This window comes from Drosophila ananassae, chromosome XL, assembly GCF_017639315.1.
Source record: "Drosophila ananassae strain 14024-0371.13 chromosome XL, ASM1763931v2, whole genome shotgun sequence".
In the NCBI taxonomy this organism is placed as follows: domain Eukaryota; kingdom Metazoa; phylum Arthropoda; class Insecta; order Diptera; family Drosophilidae; genus Drosophila; species Drosophila ananassae.
In genome coordinates this window covers 10,151,501-10,168,846 of record NC_057931.1, presented here as the reverse complement: position 1 = coordinate 10,168,846, position 17,346 = coordinate 10,151,501, and the positions used below count along the sequence as shown (strand labels likewise).

Below are 17,346 nucleotides of genomic sequence, written 5' to 3'. Positions count from 1 at the left end.
CGACTTCTTCCTTCTCTCACACAAGTTTTCCCACAAGAAATATATTATATATATATATATATATCGGTTGCATTCTTAACAAATTACATTTTACGTATATTATATGAGATGTACACTGTTTTAGATTTTACAAGTTTCAAACAAACAAAAAAAAGATGATATTGTTACAAAAAGTATATGAAAATATAAACAAACAACCAGAGAGACACAAGATAAACAAAAAGAAACCTTTAACTTTCACATGGAATCTGGAGAATGGATTTTGTTTACAATTAAGAAGAAATGTGTATGTTGTTAAGTTATGTTATTTGCAACGACATAATAAATAATATAATAAACTCACGCTTAATATATACATATACATATAAATTGAAAAGTAGATTTCGAAAAGATACATATTTCTCACGTACATATTTTTCTTCAAATCATATACGGAACCATACTATGTTCTTGGCTAGAATGAGACTTTAACTAATATACAAAAACTATTAATCAACTACCAGATTATTTAGATTTCTTTGTAATTGCCAGATTAGTTGAAATAAATTACGTATTAGATTAGTTACAAATCTACAACAAAGAAAGCTCTCCAAAGCTAACAAAAACAAAAACAAAAATAAGAAGAAAATGAAACCAGATTAACCAATTAAAGCAAAAAGACAGGCGACTGCTTAAAAATGTTAACCAAGAAAGCTTGTAATGTCATTTTGCATTATATTGTATTAGTTTTTTTGGACAGAAGAACAACATACCGATCTTGCTATTTTTTTCACCCCACATGAAAAAACCAAATGAAAAATTCACTGCTTCCTCTGATTTCTTCCAGTATATAATATATATATAGACAACATAGAAAAACAACAAAAACAGAGAAAACATAAACTTTTTAGTTGGTTTCACTGCCAATACATTTTTTTGCTGATTGCTCGTTTAATTTTTAATAAAAAAAAAAAACAAAACGATTTTTTTGTGGCCCCAATATTTGGTGACCTCGAAATTTTTGCGCCCAGTACTTGGTGACCCCGAAATGTTGAACTGAAACTGTCACCATGTATTGAGGCTTCTTTTTGAGTTCTTTTTTTGACTTAATTGTACATGAAATTTCCCCAAAACAAAATATTAAATTGCATCTGAAATGCAATCAAAAAAGTTGATTCCTTTTGAAAATGAAAAAGACGGCATGACATTTTAGAGCGGGACAGCCAATGTCCGAAGCCTAAGTGGATGCAATCGATTCGGTGTTATCCTGTAACTTACATTAAGTGAGAAGTTTTCCCCAAATTCGAAGTAAAATTTTTTCCATTTAGTTTAATGTTATTCATGTACAATATGTTTTGAATAAAAAGCGAAGAAAAAAATAAGAGAAAACGTGGTAGAATTCCTGAATTATTTGTTTATAAATTTACATATAATACCCATGGCATTAATGTGACGACGAGACACATGAGAAAATAGGTAATATTTGCATAAAATACAGCAAGCATATAATGGATAAACAAAAAGTTGATCTTATATAAAATACTGTGATACTAAATTTTACTAGTACTTCCAGCATAGCTGCATTTTATCCATTCTTAAATATTCTATGTTAACAATAAAAAAAGAACTAAAAAAAAACAACGGCAGCATCAGCTAAATAATCAATAAAATTAAAAAACAAAAACTATATAGGAAACAAGATGAAAATTTTAAAACGAATATAATATGTATACATTTAAACATTGCTTGTCTACATTAGATTTTCAAATAAGAAATTTTACAATGAAGCGAACGGAAAGTAAAGATTTAAAATGAAAACTTAAAACTGAAGTGAAATACGTATAGGAGCGCGTAGGTATACAATTGGGGTTTCTGATATATCATTTTTTATTGCAATGCAACCACAATAGCCACTTCGACGCCAGGAAACAACAATATATATATGACTATATATATATTATATATATATAGAAACTTCACTTAACTCTATATATAAAGAAAGTATAAATTAAACTGTAGATGGAAACGAAACTGTTCAACACTTTAACAATAATTATATTGGAATATAAATTTTGAATTTTCGAAAACGATTAGGTTAGTTAATGGTTTTTAGAAACCCAGACAACAAAAACATTATTGTTCAATATTAGACTTAGTAAAGACCTAAGAAATCAGCTATATAGAGATATATGCTAAAAAAAACACACTCTCACACAACAAACACACATAAACATATTTTATTTAGTAATTGAGATTGAAACATCTTAGATTTTAGATTTGATGAGTTCTTTAGTTGCTTAGCCTGACTTCTCCTAAACATAAAATACATACATACCTACATAAAAAAATATACGTATATATCTATTATGTTCATCAATGAATTCCAATAATGCTAAAAAATAAGACACTGAAAGAAATTAAGCCCTAAAATACACGTAAGGGGTTTTGCTCAAATCGCAAACAGAAACCTTTGACAGCCATTTCTCTTCCTTCCGGCTACAATAAAATAAAAAAAAAATATATATATATATTAAAAAGAAATTGTAGATGCGAAATAAAAAAGGTGAATTATTGTGTAACCAGAAAACGATTCAAAAAGCATATAGACATCACAGTGATAAGTGATACGTTAAAAAAAGAAGCGCTAGACCAAAACTAATAACGAAGTAAACATAGCAAGTACGTGCATAGTTTATAAACAATAATTAATTAATAATTACACGGTGCGACAGTGAAAAAACACTTGAGAAACGAGATAGTGTAGGTTGTTAATCTGGTCGAAGAGAACTCAAAAATATTTTTTTTATATTTTAGGAACCCTCCAATTTTTTTTTATTTAAAAAAAACCGTTTTTTCGGGACTTTTTTGCGCTTAAAAATTCCTGAACGCGTTTTTTTCAACCGATTTCAAAATTTTCGGTGTTTTTCAATAGTTAAATGTTGTAGCTTTTGAAAAAAAAATATATCTTCGATTTTGTTGAACAAAAAGGACAAAATTTTTACACCTGAAACTAAAGTTTTCGACTTTTATTCGTGTTTTTCGGATTTTGATGCCAGTTTTTCGGTAAAACTTACTAAAATTCTGTCATGTTTGCCACATATCAATGTTGTCTCATTCATTCTGAATAAAACGAGACAAATTTCATCAAAAAATAATGAAAATTGGTGAAGTTATAACGCTTTTCCCAAAAAAAGTCAACTCAACCTAGCGGGCGCTTCGGAGGAACAATGTGTATAAAAATAAGAGTATATTGCTTTCTTCTGACAAAAAGTTTGTCATTTATGCCACATATTAATATTGTCTCAATAATACTGAATAGAACGAGACAAATTTTATTAAAAAATAATGAAAATTGGTGAAGTTATAACGCTTTTCCCAAAAAAAGTCAATTCAACCTTGCGTGCGCTCCGGAGTACCTGTGTGTATAAGTCAGGAATATGCTCTTCTTCTTATAGTGCTCCCATGGTTTTATTGACTTTTTTTGGGAAAAGCGTTATAACTTCAACAATTTGTATTATTTTTTAATGAAATTTGTCTCGTTCTATTCAGTATTATTGAGACAATATTAATATGTGGCATAAATGACAAACTTTTTGTCAGAACAAAGCAATATACTCTTATTCTTATACACATTGTTACTCCGGAGCGCTCGCTAGGTTGAATTGACTTTTTTTGGGAAAGGCGTTATAACTTTACCAATTTTAATTATTTTTTGATGAAATTTATCTCGTTTTATTCAGAATGAATGAGACAACATTGATATGTGGCAAACATGACAGAATTTTAGTTAGTTTTACCGAAAAACTGGCATCAAAATCCGAAAAACACGAATAAAAGTCGAAAACTTTAGTTTCAGGTGTAAAAATTTTGTCCTTTTTGTTCAACAAAATCGAAGATATATTTTTTTTTCAAAAGCTACAACATTTAACTATTGAAAAACACCGAAAATTTTGAAATCGGTTGAAAAAAACGCGTTCAGGAATTTTTAAGCGCAAAAAAGTCCCGAAAAACGGTTTTTTTTAAATAAAAAAAAATTGGAGGGTTCCAAAAATATAAAAAAAATATTTTTGAGTTCTCTTCGACCAGATTAACAACCTACACTATCTCGTTTCCCAAGTGTATTTCGTTTTTTTTTTTTTTTGTCGCACAGTGTTATTGCATACGTACGTAAAAAATCGAAAAAGGCAAAAATTGGTTTTAGTTTAGTTGATACATTTTTTTTTCTATTTTTTTTTTCAATGTTGAAAGACTATAATCGATAAGAAATTTAAGACATAACTTGCGAAACTTAGTGCCGATAAGTAGGACGAAGGATGCTTACAGAACAAAACATAGAACTGCAAAAGTACATTTTCTTTTATTAAAAAAAAAAAAAACAAAAATTTATCAATTCCACATGACACCACAATCTCGTAGATACATAGTATACTAACACATTATTATTAACTTCTTAAAACGAAAACCAAAAACAAAAACTTATATAAGAACACAGAATGTAATCTCAAAAAAGCAGAAAACAGTACTTACACATCTTATACTTCGCTCTTTCTTAGAAGTTTCCAATAATTTGCCTATTCATTAAGCAAAAACCATACAAAAAAGGTATCTAGTCAGAAAAAGGATAATGCATATTTATATATATTATATCACCGATCCACAGAACTATATAGTGTGGCACTAGATTATGTTCCGCAAAACGAAAACGAAAAACCACAAGAAACATTGGCTATTTTAGGTGCAAGTTTTAGCTTTTTCCTGCTCTCTTAGATCGTTTGATTCACCATACATATTCTCTATAACTTCTACTGAATTGAAACATATATATTATATATATATAGACAGAGGCGAGGAATAAACTCTTTTTTAGATGCTGTAGTGATTTCGAGACGGCCTTAATTAGTTTTTCAAATTAAACTATAATCTCTAAGTTGTTTAATCGATCGGAAGGCGAAGTGTAAGTGACAAATGCATATATATATCGCTCCTTTACGTTCAAAATAAATACCAAACAAATAATATATATATTGAGGAAAAATTGTATTACTTAACAAAGACACAAAGCGAAAATATTGTTTTCCGGATTGATAAAAAATTAGTGCAACTATCCGAGATAAAAATCCAAGCAACAATCCCAATTGTTAACAGCTGCAGTCAGTGAGAAAAAATACAACTTAGATATCCTAAGAGAATCCAATTGATCAATCACATGAATAAATTTTAAAATAGATTTTACGATGGTCTTTGTTTAAACAGTATATTATATATATATAATATAGCGATGGAGGAATATATGGACAAGAACAAAAATTGTATTTTGCGATTTTATAATCGACTGTCAGCCAATAAAAGTAATAATCCCGAAATTGAACAAGAAACCAAACCTTATAAGCCTATTAATATATATTTACATAAAACGTTCGGTCTCCAAAACAAAACTATTGTAAATGAAAATTAAATAAATTACCAATAATATATATAGCGTAAAAACTAAATCTGTCTTTTATTTCAAATTAAAATTCGGGTTTCTTGGATTTAAGACACAAGCCATTGGTTTTCATTTGTGGGCTCCACCTTTGGCCTTCGAATGCGAAAATCCTGAACTTTAATATTTGTTTTTTTATTGATTTATTTAATGCTTCCTTATTTTTTGTAATATAATGCAAATCCGTGTAAAAAGGCAACACTATCCTCATATATGAATGATATTTTCTCGCCCCTTGTGAGCTTTCATTGTTCCAGACAGAGCTCAGGTGTGCCGTGTACCTGTGTTTTATGTACACACCAGTAATACACACACTCTCCACCCCCGCCCCAGAATCCCCATCGCATATAAGCTTTTCTTTTCTTCCACCTTGATGTTAGCCAGATTTATTTTCCCTCTTATGAATGTCTAATGCGTAATGCAAACTCTGAAAGCAAAATATGTACATTGTGCCATACCTTACCTTACCTTGCCTTTCCTTACTTACCTCGTCCGGGCTTTTGTATAGTTTATTCAAACATTCGAATGCCATTGGCGAAACGAATCATATTCTACACAAAATATCCTTATTATAACATCTCGATGGAATTTAAATGTGATTTATTTATTTATTAAACGTTGTTATTCCACACAGCATGCAGGTTTCGTCGACAACGAACTTGTTGATTTCGAAATGACAGCCCGCTGTTAACGAAACCCGGCTTCAGTGAGGACTTTATGAAACACAGTTCTTAAAACTATAATTTAAATATAAATATATTAGATACTAATAATATAAATTACAAATTTACAACTGAAAGTTTTCTTAAACATAACAAATTGAATTGTTAAACTAAAGAGGTAAGCCTCCAAAAACTGTTCGTTAGGTTTCTGTTTCTCAAACTTCTTAAAAATATAGTTTCTTTTCAAAGCTATGACTTGAAACTTTAATAAATAAACTGAATCCATGAGATTTTCTACTTTCTTTTAAAGAAAAATGATTTTTAGCAACTTTATAACCAAAATTTCTCACTTAACTTCTTGCAGCTCCCCTACTACCTTGTTTTCTAAAAAAGAAAATATTAAAATATGACTACTTACTGGTTGTTGAAAAACACCGAGAAACAAGAAAGTAAATAATTCACTTAAAATCAAATAAAATGTAATTTACTTTCAACGGAAACATTTCGGGGATGGTGGCACTTAAGCCGACAATGTGGCCGCCAAGCTCGTCTCCCGGCATGGTATTGCTTATAAAATGGCAGACATCCTGCGGGACGAAGGACAATCTGAATCAAGTGTCTCTTTCCTGGAAGGCAGAGAAAAAACGAAAAAAACAAAATATGAAAAGTAATAAAAACTGGCAACAAAATTTAACAACAAAAAAATTGCTTATAAGGAGCAGTAAAATAAGGTGTGTGTTTGTGAAAAGTATTTAAAATAAATAAGTTAAAAGTAGAGGGCTGGTGGATGTATTTCAGATTTGGAAGCCGTTCCATCAAATACACAGAACCAGGCACCCACACACTCATTCGTTAAATATTCGTTTTTTGTTATTTTTACAAAATAGAATTTGTCAAAATTTTTTTGGTAAGTTTCAGAAGAGTCTCGTGGATTCTTTCGATGACTATGGCTTCTCTCTTCTCCCTTCAGGTGGTCCTTAGAGGCGTTTCCTTGTATTCATGTATTAAATAAAATGTGGATGCAAATGTGAGCTAAATAGAAAAAATAATAACATTTTGTATAATTTTTTAATCATTAAACTGTAGAGGCAGTCGTGCTTTTTCATCTGGCACTAATAAGAGAAGACGAAGACGGGAAGATGGCCAAGGAGAGGAGCGATCTCTGACCCAGGTTCCTGCCAGTTCCCCAACAGGTTCCTCCAGCAACAATGTCTTCCTGGCGAATCCCTCGATGAACGAACTGATGCGAACTATTCACCACACTGCCGCCTCCAAGGATGATCTGCAAGGTGTGGTGGTCCTGGGAACCCGTATCCTCGACATGGATCTGTCTGATTTTGATGAGGATCCAGATGACGAGGACATGGATGAGATGAAAGATTGTTTGGAAATTATTCGTTTGGTAAGAAATATAAAAAAATTATTGATAGCAATAATCCGGATATCCTTTTTCCAGCAACTTGGTCATGAACGGCTAACCCGTGGCCAGGGACACAGTAAATCGCATCACCTGCGCGGCACTAAGGACTCCAAGGATAATGAAATTGATCTGCATCGGACCCTGTCGGTGGATGGCTTCAGCCACGCCCATCGAAGCCTGCAGGACACGTCCGACTGCCTGCTGTGGGAGGTGCACTCCGAGGGAGCCCTGATACCACTGCCAGGAATCGATTCGACGCTCGCCGAACAGATGGTGCTCCTGAAGCCGGTGTGTGAGCAGGTCCTGCGGCAAACGGAGCTCCTGTCTGGCCACCGGATGTGTCTCGACCAGAGGGATTCCGACTCGAGCAGTACTTGGAGTCTTTTGGCCAATGGGGGGAAGTATATCGTTTCACGTACGATCTCCGCTTCGCAGTCGGGCGCGCCTTCAACTTCGCCTTCCAGCCGGGAGTTAGAAAAGGAGTCGGAGAAGCAAAAATCAGAAGGACTCTGGTACTGGATCAATCTGGCCCACATTCTCATGGTAATTGCCTGTCTGCGTGGAGTGTTTTAGGAGGAATATATCCTCATTATTACCAATGACAAACACGATTTTTATAATTCACAAAACTCTGCAACAAAAGGAGAATATTTCAAAGATTGCATCAGAAGTTGAAGGAGAACGCGTACATGAAACACCAATCATTCTTAACATATCCTTAAAATCAAAATATGTATTTCCAAAATCTATGTTAAATTTTATTTAAAAACAAAGTTTCTATTTTTAATCTTGTGAAAATATTTGTGAATATGGTATTATTTGCAGGGATTTGAAGGCAACTGTATCCCAGCAATCAGGAGCTCCAGAAGCCAAAGGACATGAAAGGGCAGGCTGGGTGGGATGCTGAAATCCCTGACAGGACAAGACATTTGCTTTCGGGGTATTTATTTTGTCACTTTCCACCACTTGCTGATGATGGAAAACCGTCAGGGAAAAGCCAAATAAACACATTTCAGGACAGGGACAGGGACAGGGACAGGGATGGGACTGGGGACTGGGGACTGGGGACTAAGGACTGGGGCTGGACCCGTTTGCCTTCGGGGGCGGAGAATAACAAGGATATCAAGGATATATTTTCACATTTTTGGCCAACAGGCCTTGAATCCATATTAGGCACATTCTAATAACCAATTTGACAAACCTGATGACATTTTATTCCACTTTCATGCATTCCCCGACGGAATTTTTAAATTGAATTTTAAAGATCCAGGCCCAGGATGCTTTGCTTAAAAGTTTGATTTTAATTAAAAGCAAAAGGGCAGCTACTGCTCCTGTCACTGACATAGCCACTGCCACTGCAGGTGGACCAAAAGTATGAGTCCTATTTGGTACTCAGCCACAATAATAAAGTTTACTTCCAGCCACTTTGGATCTAATGCACTCAAAGTGCCATTAAAGGGTGGACCCCGTGCCAAGCCAAACCTGAGCGAGCCACACCCACAACTTTACCGTTAAAAAGTCCACAAATCGAATTATTGGACACAAAGCGATCCAGCAGGCTCGACATCGACTACTATGTCCTGGCCATCCACGCGGCCTAGGCCAGGGATGTGCCTGCCACAGAGAGAATATATACACCTTTTTGTTGTTCTCGATACAATAATAAAAATAATGCAATTTTCAGTGCCTAATTATATTAAAAGGCTGCAGCTGCAACTGGAACTGGAACTGCAACTGAACACATGCACTGGCTGATATTGTTAACCAAACTAAATACAAAACAATTAGTCGTGTGCCCTGCCATCCCGGCTACTTATGGTAATCTGATTTAGGGCTTTCATCAAAAACTAATTGGTTTACGGCGAAAACATTAGGCCGGAGCTGCAAACAGTCACTTTGCTTTGGCAACTTGTCGGAAATGAAAAGTTTTCGCCTCTTGATCAAATTATGTTTTCATATTAAAAGCAATTTTTGAAGGCGCTCTTTTTATTGGTTTTTAATTTAGGGTCCTTGGAATTTCATGTCTTAAAGGTGTAGAGGGAGAGAATAGATTTTAAGGCAGAAAAATGACAGACTTCAAGGATGTTTGAGTGAGGATATAGTATCTTGTATCTAGTTCTAGGAAGTATTTAAATATTGGTTCCTTAAGGATGTAGTATTTAGTATATAGTTCTTTGGTCTAAAAAACTTCTAAATATCAAGCACATTTCTGATAAATTATTTAAGAAAAAGGTCCAATAAGAAAAACATTTGTTTCAAGTTTTTAAAAACAAGTTTCCCCAGACATCTCTTTTTATTTTAATTATTATATATTATAGTTAACACAATCCTTTCTCCCAGTGCATGCATTTATCGTTTTTGTTGAAAAAGCCAAGCAACAAGTGTGGTTTATTGGCTAGCCAAGAATTAACACGACTTTTTATTAACCCAGCACCCAAAACTCACTGAATTGCGCATTTTGTTATGCTACAAGTTTTGTATTTTCTGTTTTCTCCTTTCTGTGTGTGTGTGTGTGTGTGTGTGTGTGTGTGAAGTGTCTGTGTTTTTTGCATGAGTCTGTGTATGGGTAAGGACTTCACACGTCACAAGTAATTCTGACGTAACTGAAACTTTTAGGATGTGTGACAGGAAGACGCAAAAACACAATGCATCATTCGACTTTGCCTAGACGACTGACTACCCAGAAATACTGACTCTGGGAATGGGAATGGGAATGGGAATGGGAATAAAACAGCTCAAAGTTTATTCTCCATCATTTGATAAAGTACGTTGAATAGCTGTAACTATACAGATAGATATATATTTCGTGATATACACCTATATATAATATTATATATGTATATGGAGAGAGTCGTATGGCGGATGTCATGGCGGATGTTGTGAAACCTCTTTGTTGCGGCAAACACTTACGCACACTCACACAACAAATGAACCGGAAGTTGACAAACGTAACGCGTACTGTCACAGTCTGTGTGTCTCTCTGGGTGGATGTGTGTGGGTGGATGGAGGAGGAGGAGGAGGAGGTGGAGGATGAGGTTCAGGATGAGGGGGTATGAGCCCATGTTATACTATATGTCGAGTGTGGCATTGTAACACGCACACTTCCGGTACCGCCAACCGACTCGCCACTCAGTTTGAGAATTTATCACTTGCCTTTGTGTATCGATAACCAGGGAGCTCTGCCTCCCTACCAGCTTTCGACTTGACACTCGAAAATGTCTAAAATAAGTGCTGCTCTGTTTCCATTTAATAACCAAATAATGACAGACAGGGGAATACCTCACATTCCAAACAATGCCATTCAAAAATTAGAGCTTTAAATGGGAGTATCTCTGAAGTTGAAAAGTGTTTCGGGTGCAGTTTTTGGCGCTAAGTTTTTGGTGGTTTTTCTTTATTTCTGATAAGGTTATTTAACAAATCATTACTTTCTTTTAAGCCTATATATTTAAGAGGCAGTTTAAAAATAAAGGGAGATTTTTGTCGAAGAGTTATCATATATTTCTGGTCCTTAGAAACTTTTAAAATATCATATTTTGGGCCTAGGCTAATTTAAGATTAAAGATGCCTTTTCATTTTATATTTATTTACTAGTATTAGTTAATATTTTGTACTAAAATAATTTTTATGTATTTTTTATTACCTAAATTGCAATTTACAGATAAGAATTCACTTCCGTACGGTTCGTAGCAAATATGGTCATTGGCAGAATAGATGCAATTGGATGGCTGGACACAAAAAGAGTCACCTTTTCTGCTTCGAATTTTTCCCCCTTTTCTGTCGTAGTGGTGCACACATTGACATATGTTTATGGCCAAATATACAGGCCTGCCCAGGGCCTGGTACTGTGCTTGGGTCTGGGCCTGGCATTGGGCCCTTTAGCCCAACACAATTGCAATTTAAATGTGGCCCAGGTTCAAGCCCGAGAGTATCGCGAAGGCAATAGACCGTGACAGTGGACAAAGATATAGTTCGATGGCCGGATGGTCGTTTGTCTGACTGCCAGACTGCCAGACTGAATGACTGACTGACTGACTGGCTAACTGAGTGAATGACTGAACGGATAGCTGAACTGGTGGACTGGACTGAATGACTAACTGACTGAATGGCTGACTGACTTGGTTGGTTGGCGACCGAAAGCGGTTTAATTGTGCACGGGGCACTGGGGGGCTTATAGAGGCCAAGAGAGGTAGGCACCAGTCGAAAGCCATTCGAGTTTATTGTGTTCATTCAACAAAGCACCGCCCCGGAAATCTGGAATGCTCATAATACCCTAGCCGAAAGGTATACGCAAAGGGGGTGGCTACTTAGCCCATGAGCTCTTTAGAACTCCGAGTTCATAATAAGGGTTAATAATGGCTATTTATTACCAGTTTATTAGCTGTTTCATTTTGAGGTTTTTGGTGGGGAATTTTAATGAGTTTTCAGGGTTTATTATAGTGTTTTTTTAACTAAAATATTTTAGTTATTTATAAGATAAATTAATTAGTAAAATTGTAATAGAAATAGTTAAGATAGTCTGTTTCTTTTGGCAAGCTTTTCTTTTAGTTAGTTCTTTGCTTATTTTAGATTATATTTTTTCTTAATTATTTTACTAAATATTTCTTACAAATCGATATATATTTTTGTTTATTTTTTCTTATAATCAAAAATATCTGAGCTTTTTAGAAAAACTTGATAGAACAAACCACAAAATTCCAGCAAAGAACTAACATCTTGTAAATGTTAATAAGATTTAAAAAGCTTGAAAACGTTTGAAAATGTAGGAAAATTTTACACAGTCACTAAATTAGATATAATATCTATTTAAAAACTAATTTTTAACTATTTTCAAGCATTTTAAAACACAGAAAACTCAAAAAGCCGGCGAACACCTGTTAGTTCTTGGCTCAAAAAACTCAACTCTTTTTCAGGCAAACTGAGAGACATATTTTTGTGATTTCCACAATTTACTTACATGATTTTCCATTTAATTTATGTTACTTGAAGCTTCGATCAAATCACGTAACTAAACAGCTGGTCTTCCGGAGGAGCAACAATTTCTTTGATTAACTTACAAATGGGACTTAGCCATCGAGGCTTTGCCATATGGCTTAAATGGCACTTGGGCTTGGCACTAAAAAAAATAGTATTTCTTTTTCGAAGGAGTGTCTGAATCCAACACATTGTTTCTAATATTTTTGAATTATTTATTTATGATTTTGCCGAATATGTTCAACGCGAAATATTGTAAAAGAAACTCCTAACTGATGTCTGGAGATCGAGAAGTTGGGAGTAGTATTTGTAGGCCAAGCGCGTTCTTGGCACATACTTCCGCTTCGAACGTCCCGAATCGAATGAACCAACAACTGGCATCCCGTTTATAATGAAAACTTTTTGCAGGGCCAGAGAAAGGCCAGAACCCAGAACCCGAGATGATTTTCAACCCTCGAATGCCGAAAACCGAATAGCGGAAAACCGGAAAACCGAGTGCCCGATACGAAAGGCGGCATTCGTTTCAGACTCACCCATACTGGGGCCACTCGTATACGTACATCTCACACGTACACTTGTACGTATACGTTTTGTTTGCCTTGGTATATGTGGTTGGGTGGTTTAGTGGGTGGATGGGTGGTTGGGTGGTTGGGTGTTTCGATGGGTGATGTCTCTGGTTGGGGGACAGTGCCACTGCCTTCGACAGAAGAGGCGACGCATCGCATTCACGTCACAGCCCGACTGCAACCAGGCAGCATCACTCTGCCACCATTTCCTCCCCATCAGAGGGGCTCTGTTGGCTTTAAAATGGCTGGTTTTTAAAGGGTACTAATAGGCCTATAGGGGGGCCTTAGGGTTCTTCAAAAGGTATAAAGAAAACTATGTAAAAAAAAGGGTCATTCAAAGCACTTCAAACCTGACTATCATTTTTTATAAAGTTATACTTAAGTAACAAAGTATGTTAGATTGAAATATACATTATTAAATATTAAAATATTATGTTTACTTTAAAAAATAATAATAATATGCCTTCGTTGTTTAAGATCCTAAATTCCACATTTAACAACAACATACCTATCTTCTTTATCTATTACCTAATTTTATTCATAGAGACTTTTTAGCCAGTTTTCAAATAACTTTGACATCACTGACAATCTCCCCCCTTTTTGGGCAAAATCACTGACACGAGCCGCGCCTCGTGCTGGCGGGGATTTGGCCACGACACTCCGGACCTCCTACGGCTCCGCCCGCTCCATGGCTCCCCTCCAAGCCCAATGCCTCGATATTCGCTGGGGCATGACGCTGCCCGAAGTTGCGATATACGGTCGGGTATTTGTGGGTCGGCTCGGATAATGGGTATTGGAGTATCGGTAGTAGGGAGTCGGGTGGACTGGCAGCAGTCGGGTAGTTGGGAGTCTCTGGAGTCTCGGGGTAACGCTGCGCTGGAGTGCGCACCTTTGAACCGTGGCTAGTGATGCCAGAGCCGTCGGACGGAGGGCAACCGGCAGTTCCAGTTCCAGTCCACTATTGGCATCGGCAAGGTATGGAAATGGGAAATTCATCATTTTCTTCGTTTTTTAAGCGTCGATTCGATGGTAGTCGGGTCGAGTGCAGCAGACATGCCCGTCTAATGGATGGAAAAACTGGATGGAATATGGTCATGAACATTTTTTGGGGGCCGTAGACGGCATAAATCTTCTCTAGCCATTGCTCCTGGCCATGATTCTCTCCTCTATCCCAGCTTGATCTCTGTTTTTTTCTGTTTCTAGTTTCTTGACAATTTCCAGATACTTTCCAAGTTGAAATACCTATAGCCTTGGCTGGGAAATACCTATAGTTTTTGGGCCAAACCCTGAAACCTAAAAATCCCCCACAATCGCATGGCTGAGCAAAAAAACAAAAAAGGTAAATTGAGGCATTTTTTTTGTTATTTTTATATTAGTGTAACATACATGGCAGCTGGTGGAGAAATATACAAACGGACAGTGGACAGGCGGACAGGCGGACAAGCGGACAGCGGACAGACGGACAAAATGGACACATGTAGCATGGTCATCGGAATGGAATCAATGGACCCGACCCAGCACATGGCAATAAAAAGTGTCCCCCCTAGTTTTAAGTACTACGGATATATATATCTATATGGGATATATATATATATACCATTGCTCTCTGTCGTCGTTGTGCGTTTTGTGGCTAAAAGCAAAAAAAAATAAAAAAAAAAAACGAAGCGAATCAGAATCGAAACAGAAGCACATTAAGCCATGGCTATAACTATAAAATAGACCAGCTTTGCATACATTCCCGGACAATGCTTCATTGGCCAAGTATTGGTTGGAATTGGACAATTGGAAGAGTACACTTTGGTCTGGTTCTGGTTCTGGTTCCTCTCCTCTTTTTTTTTTATTTTTGATTCCACCGATTTATTTGCCAGAGATGACCTTATGGCGACCATAAGTTTTGGTGCTGGATTACCTGAATCTCTCTTACCTGTAGAGTCCAACCACCCACCTTTGTCATAAATTTCATTTGTATTTTGTATTTTATTTTTCTGGGTGTAACCGTGTGCTGAAAGTGCAATTAAAGAGTCGCGCGTCTAATTAATTGAATGTATCTTTATGGCGATGCACTAACTCTATGGACTATGGACACCGACCGCAGAATTAATTATGATTTGACTTTGGTGGGTTAAAGGAGCGTTTTTGTGGTGCGTTGCAGACTAACAAATGGCTTAGGATGCCTGGCTGGCTGGCTGGGTCAGGATGTCTGCCAAGGACTGGGCCTGGTCCTGAGCAAGGATGCTGCAGACATATTGTTGGACTTACATTGGACGTGCTTTTTAATTTGCCTTATCTCGGCCAGGTCTCAGCTCCTCTTTTTCTGGCCCAGACTCTGGGGCGCACTTAATTTATACCTTACTCGGCCATTGGGCAATGGCTAAGGCTAAGGCGACTCGAGTCAAGTAAATTATTTTCGTCAGGTTAATTGGAATTGGCTCGCCCGGAGCCACGAACTTATATACATATACATATACTTATATTCTGCGTGATTATCTGCTGGTTTTGTGATTAAAAGAAAATCTGAATCGCTAATAATTAACACAATTATAAATGTTTCAGCGAAATTATTGAGTTTTTCTTAATTGTCCGTCTGTCTAGTTCTTGCTTAGGGTTTTCTGTATATATTTTTTAAGATTTTAATTCATGGACATGACAAAAGGTTTGAGAAGCCTGTCTCTCTGTCCCTTAAACTGCCAGTCTTAGTTAGTCCTCAACTTACAACTATATTTCTTAAGAAACCATTCCCATTCAAGATGTTCTCAGTTAATTTCAGTTGACGGCGACTTGTTAATTTTGAAGCCATGGTTCGATCCTGGGAGTGTCCTATTCCCAGGTGTCCTGTACGTGCACAGAATGCATTCGGCAACAGTTAATTTAGTGTTTGCCCCGGCTCGTCGTCCTTATGCGTATGCACAATCCAGTATCCGCCAATAAGTATGTGCCAGGGGGGATATAGCCAGGGACCGGGGGACCAGGGACCAGGGACCAAGGACTCAACGACCAACGACCAACGACCAAGGAGCATGGAGCAAGGAGCAGGAATGAGAAACGAGGGCTGCCAGGCAATTGGCAGCACTTGACGCCTTTTGCGTGTTGCGACAGAGGTGTTAACACACCAACAAGTATGCCTGGCTTTCCTGCCTGCCCGGCTGCCCAGCCTGAAACTCTGATGACAATAGAACAATTGGCCACGGCTTTGAGTGGAAGAGGCATTGGAGGCATTGGTTTTTTTCCGCATATTTATACAGGTGTGCCAGGCAGATGATAACCGGAGCCATCCAAAGACTTTTCCAGTTCTCAGTTCCTGGTCTCCAGTTCCCAGTTCCCACTGCTCCTCAGTTACCAGTTACCAGTTCCCTGTTACCAATCCCAGTCACAGTCACAGCAGGCAATCAGTCTATGTCAAAGCTGGAGGGACTGCATGAGGTGCCTTTGATATTGTTGACACAAGCCGGGTGGACTGGATGGACGTCGTGGACAGGACACAACGGAACAGAACAGAACAGAACAGAACAGGACACTGTATGTGCCGGAGTGTGCTCTGTCCAAAGCGAGGATGTGGTGTGACGGTGGTTACACTGATGCGAGGGCACAACAATTTTCCAAAGGATTAAAGTTGTCGTACAGATGCCTGATTGCGTGCATAAAAACATCGAGTAGCAATAACAGCAGGACCACCACCAGGACGAAATACAACAAAAAAATGAAGGAAAAAAAGGAGGTGGAAGACCACACACCGTCACCTAGATCAGGTATAAATGTTTTTCTTTTCATGTATACTCCATTGGCTTTGAAGGTAAGCTCTTAAAAGCTATCGAATATTAAATGCTCTTTAAAATGGTAAGAGATTTGTTATTACAAGAAAATAAAAATATATTTTTGGGCTGAGAGAGGGTCGAACTTGGACCTAAATAATATTAGAGATCAGGAAGCATTAGTTTCTATTTGTTATTTCATTAAATCTTAGTTTTTATCTGACTTGAAACTAACTTTAACTCTCTAACTTTAAGCCTAAAATAAATAATAAAATATTTCAAATATTCCTTATCCTCCGCAGTCGAATTCTGCTAGGAATTAGTTGTTTTTAGTCGATTTAAAACCGGTAATTTACATAACGTATCCTGTGAATCCTGTGTACTCCTCCTTCAACCCCTTCAGCTAACCCCCTTCAGCCTCCTCCCCCGGGGGAAACTGAACCCCGTTAACCCCCTAGACCTCCCTGGTGGAAAGGATATCAGGCAATTCGCGTGTGTGCGGCAACTCGCTCCTGCA

At 36.8% G+C, this 17,346-nt stretch overlaps 1 protein-coding gene and 1 long non-coding RNA gene across 3 annotated transcripts; both read left to right on the top strand.

The window, feature by feature from the left end:
- Nucleotides 1-6,894: 6,894 nt before the first annotated feature.
- On the top strand, nt 6,895-8,316 carry LOC6504673. The gene is made up of 4 exons (XM_001966393.4): nt 6,895-7,030; nt 7,094-7,150; nt 7,210-7,525; nt 7,580-8,316. Exons 2-4 carry the CDS (start codon nt 7,137-7,139, stop codon nt 8,114-8,116), a joined length of 867 nt encoding a protein of 288 aa, XP_001966429.1. The 5' UTR covers nt 6,895-7,030; nt 7,094-7,136; the 3' UTR covers nt 8,117-8,316.
- A 5,328-nt stretch (nt 8,317-13,644) lies between these two features.
- Nucleotides 13,645-15,606, top strand: LOC26513786. Of its 2 annotated transcripts, none has more exons than XR_001408319.3 (3): nt 13,645-14,055; nt 14,284-14,419; nt 14,474-15,606. It is a non-coding gene; the product is annotated as an uncharacterized LOC26513786 (long non-coding RNA). The 2 variants fall into 2 exon arrangements; XR_001408318.3 differs by having other exon boundaries at nt 14,302-14,419; nt 14,474-15,604.
- The last annotated feature ends 1,740 nt before the right edge of the window (nt 15,607-17,346 follow it).

Coding starts and splice junctions, on each gene's coding strand:
- LOC6504673 (XM_001966393.4), top strand. Junction 7,526..7,579: donor GTTTGGAAATTATTCGTTTG/GTAAGAAATATA, acceptor TCCTTTTTCCAG/CAACTTGGTCATGAACGGCT.